The following is a 26,708-nucleotide window of genomic DNA, read 5'->3' on the forward strand; positions in this document are numbered from 1 at the left end:
CTTTAACATATATAGCAAGTGTAAGTCTCTTTGGATAAAAGCATGAGTTAAATGACTAGATGTAATATAAGTGGAATACACTCCACCTGGTTCACTTTACTGGTCCCACCGCCCTTTCAGCACCAAGGTCTGCTGACTTTGCTTGGTGTGTATGAGGCAGATGCTGCAGCATTACATCAAACTAACAACACTCAATAACATTATCAATACCAACATTACAATCTTTAATAATTTAGCCCTGGGGCTCATTTAATACCCATCACCTAAAAGAAACAATAGTTTGTCAAGACCACCACCTATAGGCAAGGCAAGGCAAGTTTATCTGTATAGCACATTTCAACAACAAGGTAATTCAAAGTGCTTTACATAAAACATAAAAGCAACAGGGAAATATAAAAAAGTTTAAAAGCAACATAGGGATATATACACTTTAAAATATAATAAAAGTTACAGTGCAGTGTACAATCAGGGTTAAACTAGTTAAATGGAAAATAAAAACTGACTGAGTGAGGGGTTGAGCAAATAACTGAGTTACAATTATTTTGAAAAGAGAATAAACAGAGAAGTACACTTAATCTACTCTCTCTAGCTAGTCTGTACTCGGGTCCATAGTAATCTTTGGGTCCACTGAAACTCCAAAAACCCTCGGACACTACAGAGAAACCAGGACATGTCTGTTCACAGGCCACTTTGATCCAGTTATATTCTGGACCCACTTGCACGTTTACAGGTGGACAGAGGTTCACGCAAATCCCTCAGGTGCGAGATTTAAGACCACTTCCTTCACTCTGTTCAATCTCACTCTCATTATCTTTTCACTCAATTACCTACTCATTTCTCTCCATGTAAATATTTAATTAAAAGCAATGGTAAAAAGCTAAAAACAAAGAAAGCAATGGTAAAAATCTTAATTTAAAAGAACTGACAGTTTCAGCAGACCTGCAGTTATCTGGGAGTTTGTTCCAGATATACGGAGCATAATAACTGAACGCTCTCCTTGTTTAGATTTGACTCTAGGGACAGAAAGCAAACCTGCCCCAGACGACCTGAGAGGTCTGGATGGTTTGTAATGAAGCAGAAGATCAGAAATGTATTTTGGCCCTAAACCATTTACTACTTTATAAACTAACAGCAGAATTTTTTAAATCAATTCTTTGACATACAGGAAGCCAATGTAAAGACCTCGGAAGTGGAGTGATGTGATCCACCTTTTTTGTCTTAGTGAGGACTCGAGCAGCAGCGTTCTCAATCAGCTTCAGCTGACTGATGGAGTTCTTAGGGAGCCCTGTAAGGACACTGTTACAGTAGTCGAGTCGACTGAAGATAAATGCATGGATAAGTTTTTCCAGGTCTTGTTGAGACATAAGTCTTTTAATCCTTGATATATTCTTCAGGTGATAGTAGGCTGACTATGTAATTGTCTTAATGTGGCTCCTCAGAATCAGGTCTGAGTCCATGACTACACCAAGCTTTCTGGCTTGATTTGTGGTTCTTAACATTACAGAGTGAAGTCAAGCGCTGACTTTCAATCGTTCCTCCCTGGTTCCAAAAACAATAACTTCAGTTTTATATTTGTTCAATTGAAGAAAATTCTGGCACATCCAGCCGTTGACCTGCTCAATACAGTTACTCAGCACCTGTATGGGATCATAGTCCCCTTGTGAAATGGTTATGTACATCTGTGTGTCATCTGCATAATTATGGTAACATATTTTGTTGTTTTTCATAATCTGAGCCAGTGGAAGCATGTAAATGTTAAACAAAAGAGGCCAGAATGGAGCCTTGGGAAACTCCACATATCATTTTTGCTAGCTCAGATGTGTGATTACCTATAGACACAAAGTAGTCCCTGTCCTTTAAGTTGGATTCAAACCATTTTAGTACTGTGCCAGAAAGTCCAACCCAGTTTTCAAGTCTGTCTAGTAATATGTTGTGGTCGACCGTGTTGAATGCAGCACTGAGATCCAGTAATATTAAGACTGAAATTCTGCTACTGTCAGTGTTTAAATGGATGTCATTGAAGACCTTAACAAGAGCTGTCTCAGTGCTGTGGTGTGGTTGAAAACCTGACCTAAAGACATCAAAACAGTTATTTAGTGCCAAGAAAGCACTAAGCTGTTGAAAAACAGCCTTTTCAATGATTTTACTTAAAAATGGGAGATTTGATATTGGCCTATAATTGCTCATTAGTGACCTGTCTAGATTGCTCTTTTTTAAGAGTGGCTTAATGACTGCAGTTTTCAGGGCCTGTGGGGGAAAAAACGGAGAGGAGAGACATGTTGACAATTTGTAGTAGATCTGAGGCCATGCATTTACAAACATTTTTGAAAAAACCTGTTGGCAGAATATCAAGGCAACATAAAGAGGATTTCAGATGTTGTATTATGTCCTCCAGGTTTTTATGGTTAATAGAATCAAATTGTTTCATGCTATATGAATTGTTTTTAAGTGGACACAGGGACAAGACATACCTGTTACTTACATGGAGGCACTGATTGCTTGTCTAATTGTTTAAATTTTGCCTGTGAAGAAGGAGGCAAATTCATTGCAGGCCCTGGTGGATAGAAGTTCAGAGGCTACAGACACAGGAGGGTTGGTTAGCCTGTCGACAGTAGCAAACAGGGCATGTGCATTATTAGTGTTTTTGGTGATGATGTCAGAGAAGAAGGCCCGCCTTGCATTTCTCAGTTCTAAATTATAAATGCGAAGTCTCTCTTTATAGATGTCATAATGAACCTGAAGATTTTTTTCTGAAATTATCTACAAGCTCATTGACTGAGACCCGTGAGAGGGTGGGTGTCGAGGAGAAAGCCTCAATAAATGTTTCACTAGTGTTTTCAGTGATATGCCGTTTTGTGATTACCTCTGTTTGTACATTTGTGTGCACACAGACAGCACTCTCAAAGAAAACACAGGAATGATCAGAGAGAGCAACATCAGTCACCACAACCTTGGAAATGTCCAGACCCTTGGAGATGACTAAGTCCAAAGTGTGCCCCTTATTGTGTGTGCGCTCCGTCACATGTTGGGTCAGTCCATAATTATCAAGAACACAACACAGTTCTTTAGTCCCTCTGTCCTGGGGGTTGACAACATGGATGTTAAAATCACCAACAATAACCACACAGTCAAAGTCGATACAGATTATAGACAGCAGTTCACCAAAGTCATCAAAAAAGTTTGCACAGTATTTAGGGGGCCTGTAGATATTTAGAAAAATAGCTTGAGAAGAGGAATTCAGCTGAAGAGCCACATATTCAAAAGAAGCAAAATTCCCAAAAGACATCTAGAGATCTCTCAAGTGGTTAGGAGTTGCCAGTAGTCATTTATTAATGTGTAGGCCTATATTATGATGTATTATCTTGAAAATTCTTTATTGTTAAATGTGTGTTGAATATAAACTCCTCTTAGGAGTTTCACCATTCAATGTGAATTTATCTGAGAATATTCTTAAATAAGGAAATCTCTTTGATGTGATTGGTCCTTGGCTACATCGTCATCCAAAATCCTTTTTGAGGCACAGCAAAGTGTCGTGAATCAGTACTAAGACTGATACTTGAGATTTAGTCCTACACTTCACTCAAATGAGTTTCCTCAAGCTTCAAAGACATTTCGGGTAAGATTGTATCCTTAAATAGTGTTGATGTATGGCTGAATGTTTCATTTTATCAGCAGTGAACCTAATAAACCCCTCAGCCCTTCAATTGCAGACACAAGTTGCCTCATCTGAAGTGGCTGTACTATGTATTTGTAAAGGAAAAATTTTCCACTGTGGTAATGAAAGTTGGTGAGGAATGTTCAGTTTTTATTTAAGATTTGAGATGCAGGGGGGATATTGTACTGTTTTAGAAAAGTTCATTAGTCCAGCTGTGACTGTGAGATTTTATAATGAATATGTATGTAATAGGCAGGCTTTCAGCCTAGTAAGGCCATGGTCTGTTGCAGCCTCTCAATAAAGCTCCACCCCCTGTCTCTCCAGAAGCAGGCACACACCTTTGCCTCCTTAAGAGTTGATTTATAGCGAACACTCAGGATCTCTCTGTAGGCATTGTGTTCCAGTGTGGCTAGAGAGCAGGTATGTCTTGTAGAAGTCATGTCAAGGCTGACAATGTTTTAATTTGTTTTCATCACAGGCATTTTAAGCCACCTGTTGTCCAGACCTTGTCGGCTGAAGAGCCTGTTGTGTTAAAGTTCACCGCAGATAAGGCATTGGTGGTTGATAACCCTGAGATACAAATATGCTATCTAGTAGAGCTATGCAAGTTTAGTAGTTTGTGTGCCTTTGATAACATGATTTACATTGCAGTAGGCCTAAACGTCTGATCCGTAAATGAGGTGGTGTCAAAGCTGGGCTGACTATTTACTGCATTGTTTGAGGTAAATATCATTTGTCAGGTATTTAGCAGGTATGTTTTTGTAGTATGTGTTAAATAACTGAACTAATTAAATTCTTGTAATTTTAGGGTTGTATAGCCACTGCTGTTTTGCCTGCCTGATCAACTGCTATTTTTTTTTTATTTTTTTTTTTAATGTGGAATCTTATTTTATTAGATTTGTTATAGGTGAATGGGCCCCTGTGAATGTTTTTGCCAACTGCTAAGGTCTGCTGAGGGTGTGGCCGTTTTCTCTGTTTTGGCTGTGTGAGTTCCCTCAGCTTGTTGGCCATTATTTCCCCTTCTTTTAAGTGTTGTGCCAGACAGACAGGGTGGAGGATTTTGAGAACCCCTTTCCCCTTCACTGCATGTGGTGGTGTGTATGACAGCTGTGTGCGCATGCTTAACTTAGTTTTATTGTGTGGTGTTTGATGTGTGTATTCTGCTGTGTTTAGGTGGCTGCGCACTGGTGTGAGTAGCGGTGTCAAGGTGGCCCACAGCTCAATTCATAGCCACATAATATTTCACTTTGATGCAGCAAAATGTTAGGTTAAAGAACAAGTTAGTTAAAAAAAAAATTGCAGGATGACCCTACATTTTCTTTTCTTGTCAATGCAGTGGTAAAAACTATATTCTTTTTGTCAGCCATCCTGCTTAAAACAAGTAATTGATTCATTATGTTTTTCTGTTGAGGCCCAAGTTGGAAACCATTAATCTGCATACATTTATGTGTTTACAAATGTTGAACCTATGCAACCAATTCTACTGGAGCTTGAGAGATACACACCACAACTGATTGCCCTGTACAGGCAGAAGGCCAAGAGAGCAGACGCCCTGCAGAGATCCTCCGGATTTATGACCTTCAAGTGAGTTTAAGATTGCCTTTGCCGTAGCAACAATGTTGATCACATAATGGTCAGTCAATACAGATTGGGACCTCTGTACTATAATAGTGAAATTTGATTATGATATTGTCTTGTGATGGATAGAGCCATTTATTTTCAATTGTCATTTCTCATTTGCATTCATTTTTGTACGTTTTCTGGTACATAATCACTTTAAAATCCATTTACAATCTTATTTTTAAATTCTTGGGCTGCCCTGAACACATAAACCAAGACAGAAAATCAACAATTTCGCTCAGATTTTATGTGCTGAGCATGACTTTTTATTTTTCTATCCGTCTAAGAGACCAACTCCATCCATGATTGGTCGCCATACGGTCTACTGCCAGTTGCAAGCAAACAGAGAGAGACTATAAGCCTTCTCCACAAGCAGCACACCTGCGGTTGTTCCCAAAGAATCGTGGATGAAAAAGTTCAAAACGTGTTTTTTGGGCAGTAAAACGTACGGCTGACAATGAAAGTTGAAAGCAGACAGATAGCAGCCTGTATGTGTGTGTCACTGTATGATACAGCAAGAAAGAAACTGAAAAGGGCGGTGCAAGCTGGTGTGTGTGCAGCATTGTGCGGGACAGAACTGTAGGCGCTTGTGCAAATCTCCGCATCCCAAAATTGAAAACCGCATACCAACCCAATGAAGGAATAGTCAAATATTTGGGTCCAGCCCTACTGCACTGGCTTCCACATCTCTTCTTTCTATTGTGATGTTTAAGGTTATAGTTGGCTTCTATTTCTTCTTTTGTTTGAGTCACTGTGTTTGTTTAAATTTGACTTGTCTTTAGTAGTTGCAGCTGGATGGAGTTGTTGTTGTTGTTGTTGTTGTTGTTATTATTATTATTATTATTATTATTATTATTATTTTAGAATTACATTGGTAGAACTGTTACACTTTATGGCTTGATGTGCTGTAAAATATCTGTATAATAATTATTATTTTGATTGTCAGTCTAGGAACAATATGAGGTACACATGGGATGCCACCCGACCCTCCGTGGCCTCCAAGTGAACCTGCTAGCAGATGACTGACGTCTTCAAAACCTGCAATGTAAGTAGGCCTACTCAGTGTACTCACAGAAATGTCTATCAACGACAAGTAAGATGAAATGTAATATGGAAAACCAACTCAAATACCTCTTCTAGCAACTGACAGGTTTAAAGAGATGAAAGAATACATAAGGATACATCCCTGGTCCTGGGACCCAGAACCAGGGAGCAGACCTGCTGTCGAGACGGGGGCTGAGGCCCGGGGAATGGAGACTCCACCCCCAGGTGTTGGAGTTATTATGCGACAGGTTCGGACCCATAACGTGGACTTGTTTGCATCTCGAGAGACTTCGCACTGTCCCCTGTGGTTCTCCCTTTCGCCCCCAGCCCCGCTAGGGCTGGATGCCATGGTACGGACGTGGCCAATGCTGCGCCTGTATGCTTTTGCTGATCGTGTGTTCAGAAGCGGGGAGCCCAGCCTTGGGAGACCCGAAACACAACAGCAACTGGTCTGCTTTCCTCCACCGGGAGGACCTCGGAGTGTAAATACTCAGTGCTCTGGAGTCAGGCACTTTCGGTTTCTCCTCAATGCCTGGAGTTTGCCCCGGGGAGGGTCAGAGCCATCCTGCACCCCTGTCCGGGCTATGTCCCTAAGGTTCCGTCCAGGTTGGCAGGGTCTACGGTGCTGCAGGCATTTCATCCCCCACCTCATGTGGCGGCGGAGGACGGGAGACTTCATCTGCTCTGCCTGGTCAGAGCACTGAGTATTTACACTCTGAGGTCCTCCCCGGTGGAGGAAAGCAGACCAGTTGCTGGTGTGTTTCGGGTCCCCCAAGGCTGGGCTCCCCGCTTCTAAACACACGATCAGCAACTGGATTGTTCAGACTATTTCCCTGGCACTATCAGGTGCGTGGGTTACCTTCACCTATGGCCGTAAGGGCGCACTCTACTCGAGGCATGGCGGCCTCTAGGGCCCTCCTCGTAGGGGCTTCGCTCCAGGATTTGTGAGAGGCAGCTGGCTGGGCCACTCCTCACACTTTCATCCGGTTTTACAGTCTGGACCTTCCTTCTGCACCCGGCACCCGTGCGCTCTCCTCCTAGTCGTGCCCACAGGTTTTTGCACGCTGGGGGGGCAGGCAGGGGCTTCTGCATGGAATAGTGGGTATTCTCGTTCCCATAGTATCGTCACCGACGCAGTGTCTCTCTCGGGTTACGTATGTAACCCTTGTTCCCCGAGAAGGGGAACGAGACACTGCGTCGGTCGGCCACACCTCGCCCCGCCTGGAGTGCCTTGCTTCATAGCAAAGACCTAATGTGTCCGGTGTGCCGGCGTGCTTATATACGCCTCCAGTTACGCCGTCACACGCTAGCAACGCCAATAGGATTGGAGTAGTTTCATTCATGATTTCAGCCCTGCCACGCCCAGAGGCGTTCCCATAGTGTCGTCACCGATGCAGTGTCTCGTTCCCCTTCTTGGGGAACAAGGGTTACATATGTAACCAGAGACGTTCTGAACCCAACAGCCCATACAGCAAGCACTGCAGCCTCTGTGATTTCAGAGAGGAATCTTAATTAAAGGGATAGTTTCTTAGACGTAGGCTAGCTCATCTGTAGTCTATAATTGATTTCTCCTAGGTGTTTTCACATATTTAAATTGACTATATTACATTTTCAAAAAATAGGGGGTCTGGGTTAACCGACAAAAAGATCATAGATGAAAGTGTGAAATTTACCAGAAGAAAAATTGAAAATTCCCTGAAATTAATGTCACAAAAAATCGAAAATCCCTCTGGTGTGATCTTCTGAATACGCCGAATCCAAGGCAAAGTCTCTAAGGTGCATGATAGTGATTGTGAGCTAAACTCATGAGTAGGCTATTTCTTCACTGCTAAATCTGATTTCAAAGTTTAATATAACTTTTCAATGCATGCATAGGCCGACTACGCTACAAGGCAGACGTTTGTGTGTGTGATGTTGCATCCTTGCAAAGTGAAGTTTCTCTCATAAATCTGTGACTATAATGTCAGAGAATATTCAAGTCTTTTACTTGTAGATTAATCTTGGAAATTAAATTCTGTCTCGGATTATTACTTTTTACGGATTTTTAAAAAAAAAATTTTTATTACATTGGACCTTATGTGCAGGTGTACCTAATGTACCTAGATAATTGGGCTACAAATTTACTCAATGCGATGCCAACAAGCCTCCCTGGCTTTGTCGTCCGCCACGATATTAAGCCGTTAACTTGTCTTTACATTCATAATTTCCTGACACTGCCAACGTGCATTCCTCTAGAGAAATACGGAGCATGCGTCGTTGCGAAAAAAACTCTGCCTGTACGGCCGAACACACCCCTTTGATGCGAACGCGCACCAACTCCAATTAAGTTAACACTGGGTTAACACCGACTGAACTAAACATCGTATCCATCTTCGTAGTACCGTTTAACTCCAGTGTGGCAGTCAGAGCTTTCCTGATAACCCCGAGTTAACTCTGAGTAGGTTGAACTCTCTTCGTAGTACAGACCACTGGGGTTTGATTCTGTGTATTTATATTAGTAGCATTGTTTTTGAACAGGGCATACTTTTAGAAAAAATGAGTATGAGTACCCAATGTGTAACAAAGAAACAGACTTCAGAACGTGGCTGGCATGTGCCCACTAAGGAGAACTATAGGTCTAAGTTGAGCAGAATAAAGTATATGGTGCATGGATCTCAAAACCTAAATTCCCCATATGAGGACACAAGATTTTATGAGGCTAAGTTTAGCTGAAGCTAAATAAGGCTTAAGCAGTCTAGTTAAAAAAAAATTAAATGGATATTGTTGTTAGGTCATTGTGTAGGTTTACTGTTTGGAAGGAAGTATCCCACTGATGCAGCTCAGCAAGTAAACACATAAAGGCTAACTTCTAAAATTGATATGTTTTGTGGCTTGTCTAAGTCAAACTGCTGAAGTCTCATATCTTCTAATGAACTTCAGAATTTTTTCCTCGTTCTCTTAAAGTTGAGTCAGATTAAGAAAGCGTTAGTCAGTATAGACAGAACAGCCACCAGTAACTTAACATTTTGGCATGTGAGTATTGTATCAAGACAGGCTTTGAAAAAATAATAAAATATGCTATTAAGTGTGTGAGTGTGTGTGTGTGGGGGGGGGGGGGCACTGATGAGCATGCAGTGCTAGCTTTCTTTTATAATTGTCCTCATAATTGGATTGTTTGTATTTTGCAGTGCAAAGGTGAACCAGACACTGTTGACACTCCTCACTGTGTACACTGACCTGGTGCAGTCCGCTTCAGCCGAAGTGAAAGGTGGCTGTGGATAGATTTGTCGATTTCTCTGAGGGTGGTGATGGTACAGTGGATAAGACGCATGCCTTTTGTGTGAGAGACCCGGGTTTAATTCCCCATTGTGACACATCCACCAATGTGTCTCTGAGCAGAACACTTTAGCCCTAGTTCCTTCAGGGGCGTGCGACCTCTTACACATATAGTTATTGTAAGTATGTTTGACTAAAAGCATCAGTTAAATGTTAATGTAACTTATGTACAAACTCCTGAAAGCACTTCTGAACTGGCCGTTCAGGCCAGCTGTGAAGAGGTCCACAAGATGAGGGAGGCACTCACTCACTCACTCACTCACTCACTCACTCACTCACTGGGTGACATCACTTATTATTCTCTATACTAATTATTTGTAAATGTACCTGCTTTGCGCCTGCCTCGACTTCTCCCTGTACTCAATCACACACACACCTTTACCTCTGGTCTCTCATTGAAAATACACAGTCTTTCCCCGCCTCTCTGTCTGCTCCCCTGAGTTTATCCATCAGCAGTAGGATATGTTTTATAAAGTCACCAAAAAGACACAGAACTCTTTATTTTATTTATTTTTAATTTATTTTATTATTCCTTACTTTTAAAGACCATGTCAAAGTCTGCAGAAACCTTTATTGTTCCATTACCTCGTCTACCTGACTTAACAGTTTGCATAGTGTGGAACTTCTTATTTTAAACAATCTTTATTAGCCATCTTTATTTGCTTATGATTCCATAAAACTCTACATTTAAAGCTCCCTTTTATATTATTTAAATAAAAGTGCTGCTGGTGGAATAAAATTATGCAGAATCACTCTTTCCACAAAACACAGTAAAGTAAGTAGTAAAAGGAAGTTTTATTTAGCTCAAGAGATTCAAGTTATCACATGACCCCAAAAAATCTCATTAAGATTCTGAAAATAGAGAATGTTCAACATTACTGCAAAAAAGGAGGAAAACAAATTGATTATAATAATTGTTGCTGGTTAATATCTGATCAAGCAGTTAATTACTTGGTCTATTCAGCTTTGTTGAAGATGTGCCTTATTTTGTCTGTTAAATGTAGAAATGATGGAAGATGTGAGAAGATAATAAAGAGAACTTGAATTGTAATAATGGAGTTGTATTTGTATTTTTGAGGACTCCTATCTGAAAATGGGCATTTTGTACATTGTAAGTTTACTAGTAGTTTTTGTCGAGTGAGTTTCCATTAGTATTTGAGTCTAGCACAATTACTTTTTTTTTTTTTTTTGAGTCGATTTCTCTCAGTACAAGTTGTGCACAATTATTTGAGTAAAGAATAAGTGGAATTCAATTTTAATAAGCATCAGTGAATCACTGTAATTTAGTATGCAGAAATTAAATGTGTTTAGTCAAATTATATTACCACTATAAAAGTTTGAGGTAATCAGTTTCCACAAATATTTTGAGTATTCTGAACTTATCCGGGTTTACAGTGTTAAGTAAGACATATCTTTATTTTTTTATTAATTTTTTTGTTTAATCCGTACAAAAAAATTAATTTTAAAACAAAAACTTGTGGTTTTGCAGGGTGTGTTGGACTATTTTACGACCGGCTGCAATGACTTCCTTTTAATTTTTATTCATGACTTTGAAGAAGACAAAACTCAAGTCACAGGCATGCATGTAATTGCCATGGGGCAAACACTTTCTGTTTTTAATTACACTCAGTCAGGTGGAGGCAGCATTCATTTTTCTAAGCATAATGGTGTAACAAAAGAAGATACTCCGCGTGTGTGTAAGTGTGCACACATACATTCTGGCCGTGTAGTCTGAGATTGTAGATAGACCCTTTGAGGCAAAAGAGGCAGTAGAAAGTGGACTGACAAGATGCTGGTCTGAGGTGAGCGCCGAAACAATGTATTACTCAAACAAAACTCTCATAACAATATTGTTGGCAGCATGTTGCATTTAAGTTCATTATTTGAGAGTTTGTCCATGAGTTTGTAGAAGCAGCCAGTCTCCATAGGCCTATCACTAGTTGGTTTCTCTCTTTGGGTTAACTGCTTCACATTGGTGATTCTGGATAACACACACGCAGACACTTACTATTTCACTCACTCACTCAGATTTCGCCCTTGTCACGAGACATGCCAGGTATTCATATCTGCAACTCCTGAAGTGTTTTGCATTTTCAAATCCATCTTTCTGTTTGATACAGCTGTACGCAGACATATTAGAACAATCTATTCAGGTTCGAGCAGTCTTTGCTGTGGCAATATTCTACCCACTTTAGACTGAACAGCCCCTTATGATATCAGAAATTAATCCGGCCTCAGTGTGTAAATGACTGACTAATGTTTTTTCTTCTATATGTATTTCATTAAACCAATGCTGTGCCCATAGCCAAATACATATTGTGTAGCTGATTTTTATTTTATTTTATTTTTTCTCCTGACTGTATGTCATCTTCATCCTGTTTTTCTCTGCACCACACTATTATTATTATTATTTTTTTTTTATGGTAAACCAATGCATTTACTGCCTAACAAAAGAACCATCCTAAAATGACCAGGGCTTTTTGAGAAATGTTCTTAATTTACAGCATGCATGCTGATCTATACAGTGTGGAATGGATTAGGAGCCACTAAAGACTATCATTAAATGGCTCCCTATTCACATGTTGGAATTTTATGGAATGGGAGCACAAACCAACTGTATGTTGTGTGCAGCTTAATTATTTAATAAATTGTATTACAAAAGTTAGTGATACAGCTCCAGCAATCTATATTGTGATAACATAAAACAATCAACAAGCATCCTTCAAAATTGAATAGATCCAGAGGAAGATATACTGTATAAACACATTAAATTATACAACAAGCCTTAAAAGAAAATGTGAAACAATAGCTCAATGAGCTGAGAATGACCAAAATATCTTTTATAAAGAAAACTAGAATTAAAGCATAGGACCTATCAGACGCTGAAAATAACACCCCATTAAAAGGTGACATTCAAGATCAGTGGAGGTAGCAAGACAAAGAGTCTGCAGCAATGCTTTCAGTTCTATGAGGCTGTACTTGGGCACAGCGTTGCTTTGGGCCAAATGCTAACATCAGCTGGCTAACAGGCTCACAATGATTGAATGATAAAATGCATGCTGATGTTCAGCAAGTATAAAATGAACCATCTTAGTTTTGCATGTTAGCCTGCTAACGTTTAAACCAAAGTACTGGTTTTGTCATGATGGTGCTAGTTGAAAAGTCAGGGAATGAACAAAGTCATTACAATTCTTCCTGACGGGAACAGTGACCGTCTGAACCAATTCCATTATAAACTAACAAATATGTGTTGAGATGTCACTTAAAAAAAACCCAACAAAAACATGATATCTGCACCCCATTTCAACACTGCCAACCTGAGAGCCACAAAATATTTGCACACCAACAGAGATAGTTCATTGCAGAGGTTCAGTGACTTACATCTATCAGACATCCATCCGATTCCCATTTAAGAACGTATAATCAGCCTTTTCACCCTTTCTTGTTTCTTTAGTTTTAAACAGTCTCTGAGGTGTGAATCTTACTTTTTCAACTTCGGGCCAATTCTTTCCAGGTTTTCCATTTTTATGTATCATGATATTGCCTATTCATACAGCTTAAACATGTTCGATAGCAGATTATCCTTAAACTGACTGCAATAACTTCAGAATCTCACTGACAGTTTCCCTAGGTTGTAGCAATAATAGTTGATTTCGACACTTCAAAGGGAATTTATTGAAAACTTGAAACAGAATGGCCAGTCTTTCATTTAACATGTGTTGCATGTATTTCTTTTGACCTTATTGCTATGCATCATTTTCACAGCGTGTTCCATAAAAGTTTAATGTACTGAAGATTACATCTCTACATCACACCATCTCCAGATCTCCAGCTCAGATTATGACTGATAAACTAAAACATTATTGAATTTACAAAATACATTTTTATGGATTATAACCTACTGTGGTTTGTGTATGGGTTTTTTTGTTATTTTGCATTACCTTGTTGTATTGTAATGAAAAACACTTTGATCTCTAAACAGCAGTGGTTTGTTTGACAGTGTCAGGATGTGACATAGCAAAGTGTGTTTTAAGGCGTGCCTTATACTCAATTGTTTAAAAGTAGCTAATTCACACAAGAAAATCTGAGTTTCCTAAATGCCCCGTCGGACCTGCTTTCACGTGTAGCCCAGCACCACTGATTTTCAGTATCAGTCAGCCCCACGTTTGATTCAGCTTTATGGAACTTATTGAGATCAAGAGTCCCTTGTCACAAAACCTAAAGGTTTTATGTCACATTATGCCTCAAGCATAATGTGACATAAAGCCTAACACTACACTTGTTAGAGGACTAACATTTAATGTCGAAACAATTCAATATCAAAGCCCCTGTTCTGCAGGTTATCAACAACTTGCATTAATTTGCTCTTGGAGCCGTCACTGCTTGACAGAGCCATTGAGCCTCTGACTGTAAAGTTGTGGGACATTGCCGACCACTGGCAGGCAGGTGAGTTTTACTTTGTCATGTGCAATCACTGTATTGATCTTATAGATGGGGAAATTACTGATGTTCTCAAAGTTCATGGTAGATCAGTGATTTCCCATCTCTCCATTCGTGTATTTTGGTGGACGATGCATGTGAACTGTTTAGTTATTGGGGGATTTGGGTGGAAACACTGCATGAAAACTTAATCGGCACTAATAAAGAGAGGAGGAGGGTGGAACAGTAACAACAGACAGGTAATGGGGGGGGATTTAAACAACTGCAGATATATTTACATTTCCGCTATCGCTGTGGTGTAAAATCCCTGTGATGGAAGATAACATCCAGGTGTCTTTCATAAAAAAGGAATAAATGTATAGATATGCACAGAAATAATATAAAAGAGGGACATGAAGCAAAGCAGTGTATCCCTTTCTATTAAACCCCCCAGTTATATATTATATTGTCTTACATATTTCATGCATAGAACCAGAAAGCATAACTCAATAAAAATGTATAATGCTAAACAAAATCCACTTCGTGAAGCTAAAGTTAACTCAGCAGCTAGCAGTAAAGTAGGCAAGTTGTGAGGCTTGTATATGGAGATTGTCCGCAAAAGTGGCCACAGATTCCTACTCTATATATGATGACTCGACTCATCTGTGAAAGTAAATTTTATCCTTGAAAAATGTTGCAGATACTCAGTCACAGGAAAATATGGCCAAATCCTGAACTGCATCAGTTCAGCTACATTAGTTCCATCTATTTCATGAATCCATCTTTTAAATAATATAAAGCAGAGGACAAGAAATATCAATAAGTAATCACCAAAGCCTAAGACATGACCAGTCCAGGGAGGTATTCTGCATCTGAAAAAAGGTACTGAACAGCACAACACTGAAAGAGTACGTGGAAGTGGTTAGTATTAACACTTCACAGCAAAAAGGTTAAACATAACCTGGTTGGAGTTTACATGTTCTCCTGGGGTCTGTGTGTGTTTCCTCCTACAATCCAAAGATGTGCAAGTTAGGAGAATCAGATGTAAATTTGTTTGACCATTCCTGTCTGTTCAGGGTGTATGTTGCCTCAACCCTAATGCATGTTGAGATAGGCTGTAGTTGCCGTTGAGTCTGAACAGAATAACCAGCACAGAAAATGAATGAATGCGTATTTATTGTGCAGGATGAGACACAAATATGGAGATGTTAGCATTGTCCTCAAACCACTGTGGAACCCAAACTGCAAAGAAGGGCTTAGTGTCGGTGTTTAGTGTTATTTAAAATTGTTTTATGGATGTGTCCAATTAAAAGTAAAGACAAAGTTATGTTTATCTAATTTTTAACTGCGATGGTACATTTAACGTCTTTGCAGATATGAGCAAGATGTCTCTGAATATTGGTAGGTTAAAAAAATCTATGGAAAAAGTTGCAAGACATAAAAATTTCTAGCGCAGCTTCAAAAACACAAAGAACCACCTTGCCTGGATCCGCTAGTTTTCAAGGTTTAAACACCAGGATTCTTTGTCACTGTGGGCAATTGTCAGCATGCTTTTTTTTGTTCAATTGTTGAAATCTGGAGCCAGAACAGTGTTGACAGTGACTGTTTTGATGTAATCCTTTTGTGTTTCTCAGAAAGGTTACCACAATAAGAGCATCCCATTCTGTCTTGCCATTCAACAATCAATGTAGCCTGAATATCGGGGTGTTTTTTGTTGTTGTTTTTTTTAAATTATGTAAGTATGCATCCAAGATAATGGTTATCTATCACAAGGACAAACTAAACATTGGCTTGTAATGAGCTTTGAACTAAAGAGCCCAATACAGGGCTGCCCAAGCTGCATTTTTCTTTATTCACTGTATTACTACAGTGAAAAAACAGCCATAAGAATGTGTATTGATTTATCGTGCATCAATAAAAGTTGTAGTTTGATAAATAAAAAAAAAAGAACTGTTCTGCTGCCTCCTGGTTTAGTGTTTCACTGTGGTTTATCTGCAAATGTGTAAAGATTTGTTAGCAGATAGTGGAGTAGACTTAAGTGGTTGATTAACTCAGCTCTGTCAATTATCAACCTTGGTTCATGTGTACTTCTATTTTATTCCCTGTATGCACCTTTCTAATTTCGACTATCTGACTGTCTATAAGAGTCGTCACCTGCACCCTTCCATAGGCACTTTTGGACATGGCAGGAAGAAACCCACAGACGTACTTGTTCTTAACATCGTATGCCTCTTAAGTGCTACTTCCCTTTGCTTGGTGAGGAATTGGTTTATTTTGTTAATATACTGTGTGATAACATGAAACTTTATTTTCATACATTTGCAAATCAATAACCTTTGTATTTCTCTGTTGTTTAGCCAACAACAAAAGTATTAGGTAGGTGATTTTTTTTTCAACCAAGACACAGAGTGCACGTGTTCCTTTCACCTTTCTATCGCTTTCGTTGTACGTTCTTTCATATTTATTTCACATTCACTTACACAGACTATGATGTGGATGGCGGACGGGACCTTGACATTTTTGAGATCAATGAAGGTACGCAGAAACAAGGGGGAAAATACACTTTTCTTCCTCATGTTTCCAGATTGTTATTCAAGTAACCAAATTTAAACCAATTTTCTTTGTGCTTGTTCTCCATAGAGGCAGGGTTGAATCTTGTAGAGGGAGATATCGTGCTTGGTGTGGTATGTTTATTTAACTGATTCAAATTTTCACCTGCACAATTGAATTTTGTGGAATACAGCTCAGGCTTGACATATTTTAAAGTATTTCTGATTATGTTGTTCCTTTCTGCCTGACCACTGCAGAGTCAAACTCGAAATTCCATAATAGGGGATGGGTACAGGTGGCCAAAGACGATCCCATACTACATGGAAGATGACTTAGGTAAGAACACTTGGGAAAGTATATGTAAGCTCTGAAAAGCAATTCAATTCACCTGGAATTCACCTAAAATTTTCTATAAAAATCTTTTTTTTTCCTACAAATCCCAAATAAGTATTTGTGTGTACATACATACATTATATATATTTGTTAATGCAATGCCCATAGTACACAAAACACAAATATTTATTATTTAAATTATTTAATTATTTGGTGTTATAACAATGCTTTATAGTAATAGTGATATTTTTACAGCAGTGGGATCTGTTTTACAGTTGAGCACACAATCATTTTTGCAACCAAAATGTTCCCAAAAAGTGTACACGTCATCTAAATTTACCTCAGAACACATAGACCACTCGGCGTATACTGTATGTTTGATGTTCAGCCGCTGCATTGAGTCAGACATTACCTTTACATTACACCTTATGGGTAATCTTGAATGTGAGCAGACTTAAATAATTCAGCAGAGGCCTTTTTTTCCGAAGATATATGTTTTCAACTTCAACGTGTATCCTCTTCTCTGCAGAGATCAATGCAAAAGGTGTGATTCTGAAGGCCTTTGAACAGTACAGGCTCAAGTCCTGCATCGACTTTGTGCCTTGGAGCGGTGAAGCAAACTACATTTCCATCTTTAAAGGGGGCGGGTAAGGCAAAAAGAACTTTGATTCTTTTACGGTCTGTTTTAGAGGGAAGAGACGAGCTGTACTTTCTCAAGAATGAACGCATTATATACTGTATTTCAAAATTTCAACTAATGTCATTGAGAAAAGACATTGTGGATTCCACGTGATGTTCATAAAATGTTTTTTTCTTCCAAAAGCTGTTTCTCCTCTGTGGGAAACCAGCGGGTTGGGAAGCAGGTATTGTCAATAGGGACAAACTGTGACCGTATTGCCACCATTGAACATGAGTTCCTGCACGCTCTGGGTTTCTGGCACGAGCAGTCCAGGGCAGACCGCAATGATTATGTCAATATCATGTGGGACCGCATCTCAGAGGGTACTGAATCTCTCACTGCTATACTCTGCCTCTAAATTATAATTAATTTAAAGAAATTATTTTACTAATTTGTGTTCCCACGTGTCATTTATGACATGCTTGCTTCATGACTTTGATTTGTATGTGTATGATTATAATTTTGTCAGATTGAGGAGTGTAAAGTAGCTTTTTATACATTACATTTATACAAGCTTTTCACAAAATTTACATTCTACTGAATCAGAAAAATCACTTCACTTAATGCAGTGTTCAAGGTTTTTTATGTAGGACTTGAAGGGAAGAACTTCATGTGGCCATTGATATATTGCTTTTGTGATAGTAAGCATGCACATGCGTTGTTTTCCTGGCTGCAGAATCTTAACAGATTAGCAAAAGACATCTGCTCATCAAGGAACTTCACACTTTTTATCTTAGCTGCACTGACCCACGTAAGTCTACCTAAGTCTATGAACAACTGTTGGCTGTTGATAAGCAACTTTTATGAGTGATCCTAGCAAACATCTCTGAAATCCACGCCCACATTTTGAGGGTGAAAAAAGACACTGTGGTAATGAAATGAACTGACTCCTTTTTATTTACGTCCGATCTGCAGGTAAAGAACACAACTTTAACACCTATAATGACACCACCTCCAGTTCTTTGGGCGTACCCTATGACTATGGTTCCATGATGCACTACAGTAAAAATGCCTTCCGCAACGGTACTGAGCCCACCATTGTCACCAAAATCCCTGCTTTCAGTGATGTCATTGGCCAGCGTATGGAGTTCAGTGACAGTGATCTGCTCAAGCTGCACCGCCTTTATAACTGCAGTAAGCATCAACATCCCACGACCAAGCTGTGTTTTATTATATACTGTAAATTAAGAAGGGATGTGTCAGCTTGCACCACCATTGATACCAAATTATTATTAGTAATGTTGATATTAGCTGTCAGGTAGACAGCTTATCTTCTGAATTATTGCTACATTGGAATATGTGAAGCATATCATTCTCTTTACTGCGTAATCAATCACTTTATAGCAGTTCAAAGTCACACCTGTGTATGTGTTATGAAATTTCTTCTAGCCCAGGGCTCCACGTTCCTGGACTCATGTGACTTTGAACGTGAGAACATTTGTGGTATGATCCAGGGAGAAAAAATAAATAATACAAGAGACTGGGAGAGGGTTGCCGAAGCTGCTGGAGGGCCCAGAACTGACTACTCTAACATGGGCAAATGCACTGGTGAGAATCATAATACAGCAATATACATGGCACGTGGTGCAGATACTGTGAACATTGTTGCATTAAAGGATAAATTAAAAAAAATTAAAGTCTACGGTAAAACAACACTCACATGCTGCCCGTACGAAACTCTGGAGGTAGGAAAGTTAAGTGTATTAAAGAAGCTAGATAGCTAACTACTGACATTAACTTACAACGTCTCCACCAGCGCGTGTCAGACTGGACTGGAGCAGCTGCCGCTGCTAGGGTTGTGGGCAGACAAGACGTTCAACTGACGTCAAAGTTAGGAAATGGTACGGTCCATTTTAGGGGTGTCAGAAATCATACTTCAGGATTCTTGAATATAAGGCATGAGTATGGGAAATATATTGTAATATTTATAATTACATGTAAGAAAGACCCCCCTGAACTGTTGTTTTTGCCTCTTTTGGGGGGGTCGAAGTCTTAATTAGGGGGGTCAAACCCCCAATCCCCCACCGTAATTCAAACCATGTGTAGGTGGATACAATTCAGTCCTTGTTCTGTGTAGAAAGTTTTCCAAAGGTCTAACAAAGCTAATATAAGGCTTCAGCAGTCTGTGTTAGACAAATCAGGTATCTTCTAAAGTTTTTTTTAGTATGATATTCCCTATTTGTTATTATTATACCCTCACCACTGCTCAGCAAGATAACACTGTCCTGTAAAACCCAGTTGTTTTTTTAACGTAGACAGATGGAGCCTCACTGAACTTAAATATTAAACTTTAAAATTCATTTTAAAACAAGGACTGCAGATTTTGTCCCCCAATCTCTTACATTAAATTGGTATTAAGAGGGGGATCTCTTCACATCCAATATGGACAGGGGTAACAATTATGGCAAACAAATTGTTTCAGTGTACATACAGTATCATAATGTGAGTGTTGTTTTAAGATGTAAACCTTTTAATGGTTGTGATATGATCGAGTGGCCTGTATAACCCAACCTCTTATCATCATGTCACTAATTGACATTATTAATAAAGGGAAATTTTTATCTTTAGGCTCGGGATATTTCATGCACTTTAACACTAGCGCCGCCAACACTGGGGATACAGCTCTGCTGGAGAGCAGGCTCCTTTACCCTAAAAGAGGATACCAGTGTCTGCAGTTCTTCTACTACAACAGCGCCGGTCCCCGTGACACACTGAGGATCCATGTCAGAGAGTATGACAAAGCTAACCCCAATGGAAAACTGCGCCTTATAAAGATCATAGATGGTGACTATTACCAAATTCTATGATTGCTTAAAATCTACTGTAACAATTTTGCTTGTGAAATATGGCCATTGTGCTCTTGGTGTTTTATAGATTGCATTTTTTTTTTTACCTCGTGCTGTAACAGGATCCCCTCAGGAGCTGTGGCAACTGCACCACGTGAGTCTAGACGTAAAAACAAAATTCCGGGTTGTTTTTCAAGGGACCAAGGAGGGTTCTGGGCCCTCCACAGGGGGACTGTCACTGGATGACATCAACCTTTCTGAGACAAGCTGCCCAGAGTTTATATGGCGTGTGAAAAACTTCAGTCACGTTATGGAAAACACCCCAACAAACACAGCTATTTTCAGTCCCCCATTCACCTCTAAAGAGGGTTACACCTTCCAAATGGAGCTGTACCCCAGCGGTAAGGCAGGTTACCCTGGTGAGCTCTCAGCCTATGCTCATCTGGTGGCTCGTGAAGGGGACACAGGGCAGAAATGGCCATGTCCCTGGAAACAGATAACCATGATGCTGATGGACCAACACCCACACATCCAAAAGCAAATGTCCAACCAGCGCAGTGTCACCACTGACCCCAACATGAAGGCAACAGGTACTTTCAGTGTATTTTCAAATCTATGCTACTTTACAAAACAAATCATGAAAGTGCTGTTTTGCTGTAATACTATATTTATACAACCTTTAAACAGACTCTGACATGTATTTCTGGGACGACCCTCGCAAGGTGGGCATTGAGGTCACAGATACAGATGGGTCCAAGTATTTCCGAGGACCTGGTGCCGGCACTCCAACGTATCTCACCCACCTCAGAGCCAAGAGCAGGGATTTTATCAAGGGAGGAGACGCCATCTTTCTCCTCACCATGGAGGGTAAAAGCTCCAGATTACAGAATGAACTTCACAAATTTCAACATAAAAACATAATGTGTGTCCAAAGATATCAAACATATAAGATACTGGTTATCATTTTTTGTGAAGCCCACATCCATCTTACATCATAGATATCGATTACTAGTATGCAACATACTAATCTCTGCCACCCGTGCGTGTGTGTGAAATGCATACCAGTGATGCATGGTTACATCCATGATTCATATACCCACTATGCTGAAAAAATCTACAGTCAATCACACGATTGACTGTAGATTTTAGATGTAGATCCATTCATTGCCTTTCATTTCATCATTCATGTTTATTGATGCTACTCCACTTGGATCCAATTAACCACTTTCTCACTTGCTATCCCTCTTCAGATGTGTCTAATCTGACAGTGACCCAGCCTCTGCCTTCCTCAACCCCGTCAACCCCGTCAACCCCGTCAACCCCGTCAACCACCACCACCCCACGACCTGTCACCACTGCTTCCTCTGATGTCTGCCTCAAAGTGCAGTGTCTGAATGATGGAGTCTGCGTGGAGAACAATGGAAAGGGTGTTTGCAGGTGTGTGCTTTTTGACTGAGCTCACAAAACTGCACATTTAACAATCCTGTCTGACTTTTTAAAATCAAATTTTAAAATCAAATTAAAAAATTAAATTGTTCTAATTTACATTATTCCTATGTGATTTTGTTATTAACATTTGGGAAATGAACTGCTGGCAGCCAGTTAACCAGTTAGCTTAGTTTACCAAGTAACACTTTAACATTTAATAAATAGTTTATAACACGCTATAATGTGGTTGTAAGCAGATATAAGGTCTTGTTAGATAGAAGTGTTGAAAACACTGCACATTAACAAACACCAATGTTCTTTAATCTGTCTATCACTATTATGTGATATGAACAATTTATTTTGTTTATGTACTGTAATAAATAGTGGGGTTAAAGTGAAGTGTCACAGTTTAGCATAAAGACTGGAAACAGCCAGGCCAAAGGTAACAAAATCATCCTCCCAGCATCTCTAAAGCTCGCTAATTAACATGTTTTATCTTGTTTGTTTATAATGTACAAAACAAAACACACAATGTGAAAAAGGTTTTACTGTGTGTGCAGCTATTTCTTGACTGGGCAAAGTAACTTTCTGTTACCTTTGGACAGAGTCAACTCTAAGCAAGAAAGTGAGCCTAAGTCCCAAAATGTCGAACTATTCCTTTAAGAGCCTTCTGGGATTAAATATGTGAATGTTTGGTTTTGCTAGTGGGTTTCAAATATTTGATCCTCAAAAACAGCACCTCACCTACATGAAACCTCATAAAAGCTAGTATATCAGTTCAGTAGTGAACCGTTTTCCATCTCATCTTCACCCATTAGATTTAGTTCTTCTCATATTTACCTTCCACCAATTTTCCTTCACCTTCTATACAGCTCTGTATGAACACTGGGAATGTCTTCAAGTCTGACTTTACTCTCCTCATCCTTCTCCTCTGCTCTCCAGGTGTGTGGTGGGTGATGACTGGTGGTACTATGGGGACCGCTGTCAGCACAAGGGCTCCATCATGGATAAAACCACCCTTGCACTTGCCTCTTCTCTGTCTGTGCTGGCGGTAATGCTAGTGGTTACAGCAGTCAGTCTCATCTGTGTGAAGAAGAAGTACAAGAAACGCGGAAATGACAGCAGTGTCTTCATGGCAAACATGAGTGCCAATGAGAAACTGTAGTGAGAGACTCTGAAGTTTCCAATGACAAAAACGTGAATACTAACAAACAAATCAACATTTTTAATTAAATGTTCTTGTGACTATATCTACATTTGGATTTCTAGATTTAATGCCAAATGTCAAGCCATGTATACCATAGACCAGAACATTATATGAGATTGCCCCCTTCTGGTCATTCAATGTAAAAACACTAGCAAACTAAATATTATTGTAAATAAATTATTTTGAGATTCTGAAGTCTCTAATATAAACGTTTTAATATCAAATATATTTTATAATTAAAGAAATCCCAGACAGCATGACTTATATTCACAAATTTAAAATTTATTATAACAAAGACAGGAACATCTGTGTTGTCTCTTTTCCATGTGGATATATTTGTTTGTATTACTGAACTTGACACAGTCATGCCGGTGATAACGGTTACTGTAGGAGGGAGGTGTGTGTGTGTGTGTGTGTGTGTGTGTGCAAAGAACTGTCGTTAGTGTCCATTAAGTACAGTGATGACTACAAGACATCACAATCAATCAAAGTGGAGCAAACCATTGCAACTTTCTTTGTGTCATTATATGGAATGTTGGGTTTTCTGACCTGCAATTGCACATATATGTGTGTGTGTGTGTAATTTGTGGGTCTACATTGTAAGGTAAGGAAGAGGGGCATGGGGTGACACCTCCATAACAGCAAACTCTTGGTGAATCACACATCCTCCCCACCACTAAAACCTTCACCGACATACAGGTATGTAGTTCCTTTAAAAAGCATCAGTATACAACATTTCTCTTATTTACAATCATTGGAGAAAAAAATCACCATTTCTCTCAGAGAAGATTAGTAAAAGTGACTGAGTCACCATAAAGAGTATGCAACTCCTAGGAGTTAGTATTCAAATTTCTACAAAAAATTTCTATGCCATTTTACAGGCCAAGAGCCATGATTTACTGAAGAAATACAGTATTTTAAGTGCCCTATCTACAACAAGTTAAGTGTGGTATTACTGGCGTACCATTCGACATACTTCACTGATAATAAAAAGATTATGTGTCTGTTTTTAAAAAGTTCTTTCAGCAACTTCACTGCTTTCACATTAAAAGATATGGTAGGTTCTTACAAAACAAACAAACAAACCATGGATTCGTCATCCATATTAACAAGTGTTGTGGCGAGCTAATGCTATTGCAAAGAGACTAGTGTTGATTACGTACTCAGCTGGTGGTCTAATGTAAAAACAACGTTCCACAGTCTGTGAGAAGTGCACAAACATGGACACAGGAGTGTGTCCACGGGTTTTTCAAGAGGGTTGAATATCATTAAAGGGCTCATTTGCTTGTTTCACTCGAGTTGCTTGGGTAAAAATGGGTGGAGCAGGTTACAGTGCATGGTTCAATGATGAGGCTGTGTAGAGCAAGAAAGGCTGTTTAGAAAAAGTATGATTAAACTCTTTCATGTGCATTGTACAGCCACTTGAGGAAACTCATTTGTTTGAAAATCAAGGGTGATTAGGTTGATGGTAGGCTTTTGTGCAAGCTGCAGCTGGTAGGGAGATGAGGCTGTAAGTTGACGGTGTTGCTGTTCAGAGAGGGGTGTCGTAGTAGTCCGTTGGCTGATCGGTCCCAGGCGGTTTCTGCTGTTTCTGCTGATGCTGCTTCATGATTTCCTTCACCTCCTCCTCCAGCTCAGGCGGGATGATGAACTGGTCATCTGGGTCAGGCTGGGCCGGAGCTGTGAAATAACCCCCGGACTTCTTAGAGGGAGCGTCAGCAGCCACCTCAATGAGATTGTGACTCTTTTCCTGGCGTGCCACCGACCCATTAACCCTCCTCTTGCCTGCCATCTTCCCTCCATCCCCACCTCCTACTCCGACTCCCTGCCACGACTCTTCTCTCTCCAGCCCGTTCTCAGCCTCACCGAGGCTCATTTCTTCCTCCAGGGGCTCTGGCGTGCATGGCGGTGGAGGAGGTGGGGGAAGAGTCAGCAAGGCGCGCTCCTGGCTGGAGGACGAGGGTAATGACGTTTGAGGTGATGAGGAGGAGGAGGAGGAGGTGGAGGACGGGGGGGAGGACTCTGCTTTGAGGCAGTGGACATCAGCCTCAACTTCCACACGGCTCCCATTAGAGAAAACACCAGCAATGGGCTCCTCGTCCTCGCTGTCCAGCCCATTGTCAGACAGGGCGCTGGAAAAGGTGGCGCTGGACAGTTGCCTCTGGAAGGACCCTGCTAAGCAGGCGGGATGGAGGGCACAGCAGCTGCGGGCAGAGGGCAGCTCTGAACCTGGGAACAGGTACTGGCAGGGCTGGGTGGTTGTGTGGGCCTGCTGGTGCTGTAGGGACAACGAGTGCGCTTGATGGTGCAGGTGAAGGTGAGGATGGTGGGGCTGCTCGTGTAGCAGCACCAAGGAGCTCTGCGGTGGCTCATCAGACGAGGCCGTGGAGCCCACCTCGCTGCTCATCTCGCTGGTACTGATCTCACTGCTGATTTCACTGCAGGAGGAAGGCGGCACGGGGAGGGAGCCATCTGATGGTCGCTCCTTGATGGCAGAGGATGACGGGGGATAGGAGCCCAAGCCAGGGCTAGGAGGTGGCTGGGGAGGCTCAGAACAGCAGCAGGAGCAGCAGTCTTCACTCACGCTGAGCTGGACCACAACAGCGCTGAGGCTGTCTGTGCAGCCGTAGCCCTGCGCCAGCGTGCACAGCTTCTTAGCAGCAGCCAGGCCATCGGGGACGTTTCGAACAGCCTCCACAGCCTCGGTGTGAGACACAGCATCCCAAAGGCCCCGGCTTCCCAGAATGAAGAACTCATCCTGGGGGGTCAGTGTGACTGTCTGCACATAGGGACAAGGGATGACTGATGGGTAAAGGAAGGAGTAGCCCATGATTCGTGTAGAATCGGTCACGCCATTCACCTTGTTGTCCTGTGGAAAAGAGTATAAACATCAACAGAGCCCTCATGCAGTGCACATCTAAAATTATATTTACATGGATGTACTCCATTGATTTCAGTGTACTTTGGGATGCTTTCAAAGATCTCTACCTCAGTGATGATGGCCCTGTGCTGCCTGAGCCTGCAGTATTCCTCCTCAAGCCCAACATTGTGAAGCAGCGACAGTGACAACGGCTTTCCATCGCGGCACAGGATGGCCTGGCACTTGCCCACATTAGCAGCTGTGAGTGTGAAGCAGCCAGCGGGGTCGGTGGGGTCGTGGCGAATGTGACACAGAGCAGCTGAACCGCCCAGTTTCTGCCCTGCAGTTCCCAGTTTCCTGTGGTGGCACAAGAAGAGGGGACAGAGTGATTATTTAAAATGTGTAGTCTCCATCAATAAATTGAGCAGATTCTAGTTTGTGCTAAAAAATTTGTAACATATTAAGGATGATTTGTAACAAAAGAGGACGACTGATTAAAATTCCCATGGAGCCTGTAATGTACCTTTGCATGACGAGGAATGTGTTTGTCATGTAGTCCTCTTCACTCTTGGTCTTGTGTAGTTCTTCCGCCAACACATCATTCATTGTGCACTGCAAAAGATAGGGCACTTCCACATTCCTGTCCCCATCAAACACACCGTACAGAGCCTCACGACTCCCGCAGAAACTGTTTACTGACAGAGCCGCAACACACAGTCTGGAAAGAAAACAAAAGGCCATCACTGAGGCATGTCCATGAGCGAAGAATGAGGGCTTCAAAGACATAATAACTGCTCTGTTCACATATTGTT

At 40.6% G+C, this 26,708-nt stretch overlaps 2 protein-coding genes and 1 long non-coding RNA gene across 4 annotated transcripts in view; 2 read left to right on the top strand and 1 right to left on the bottom strand.

Annotated features, from left to right (window-relative positions):
* Positions 1-4,146: 4,146 nt before the first annotated feature.
* On the top strand, positions 4,147-10,112 carry LOC119902044. Of its 2 annotated transcripts, XR_005444276.1 has the most exons (6): positions 4,149-4,377; positions 4,552-4,640; positions 5,145-5,239; positions 6,222-6,320; positions 6,416-6,567; positions 9,487-10,112. It is a non-coding gene; the product is annotated as an uncharacterized LOC119902044 (long non-coding RNA). The 2 variants fall into 2 exon arrangements; XR_005444275.1 differs by having other exon boundaries at positions 4,147-4,377; positions 4,552-5,239.
* A 6,047-nt stretch (positions 10,113-16,159) lies between these two features.
* Positions 16,160-23,227, top strand: LOC119902973 (meprin A subunit beta-like). Its single transcript, XM_038719372.1, has 14 exons — positions 16,160-16,309; positions 16,411-16,429; positions 16,538-16,588; positions 16,694-16,737; positions 16,861-16,939; positions 17,466-17,583; positions 17,760-17,938; positions 18,531-18,749; positions 19,005-19,163; positions 20,184-20,399; positions 20,524-20,991; positions 21,089-21,268; positions 21,652-21,838; positions 22,772-23,227. The coding sequence occupies exons 1-14, from the start codon at positions 16,160-16,162 to the stop codon at positions 22,992-22,994; spliced, it is 2,292 nt and encodes a 763-aa protein (XP_038575300.1). The 3' UTR covers positions 22,995-23,227.
* Positions 23,228-23,297: 70 nt separating this feature from the next.
* phlpp1 (PH domain and leucine rich repeat protein phosphatase 1) overlaps positions 23,298-26,708 on the bottom strand; it is a 42,779-nt gene continuing 39,368 nt past the window's right edge. Inside the window, exons 15-17 of the mRNA XM_038717927.1 lie at positions 26,420-26,614; positions 26,025-26,253; positions 23,298-25,905 (exon numbers count right to left, since the gene is read on the bottom strand). Of these exons, the coding sequence (XP_038573855.1) occupies positions 24,568-25,905; positions 26,025-26,253; positions 26,420-26,614 (1,762 nt within the window). The 3' untranslated portion in view covers positions 23,298-24,567. The remainder of the gene's footprint in view (positions 25,906-26,024; positions 26,254-26,419; positions 26,615-26,708) is intronic.

Source organism: Micropterus salmoides, unplaced genomic scaffold, assembly GCF_014851395.1.
Source record: "Micropterus salmoides isolate LMB-PRFRI ecotype aquatic unplaced genomic scaffold, ASM1485139v1 Ms_hic_scaffold_14, whole genome shotgun sequence".
Classification (NCBI taxonomy): Eukaryota; Metazoa; Chordata; class Actinopteri; order Centrarchiformes; family Centrarchidae; genus Micropterus; species Micropterus salmoides.

Excerpts from the sequence above, each read along its gene's own strand:
- LOC119902973 (XM_038719372.1), top strand. The coding sequence starts at position 16,160 with ATGCACCTTTCTAATTTCGACTATCTGACTGTCTATAAGAGTCGTCAC. Across the intron at positions 21,269-21,651 it reads CTTTCTCCTCACCATGGAGG|ATGTGTCTAATCTGACAGTG; the intron begins GTAAAAGCTCCA and ends ATCCCTCTTCAG. Across the intron at positions 21,839-22,771 it reads AATGGAAAGGGTGTTTGCAG|GTGTGTGGTGGGTGATGACT; the intron begins GTGTGTGCTTTT and ends TCTGCTCTCCAG.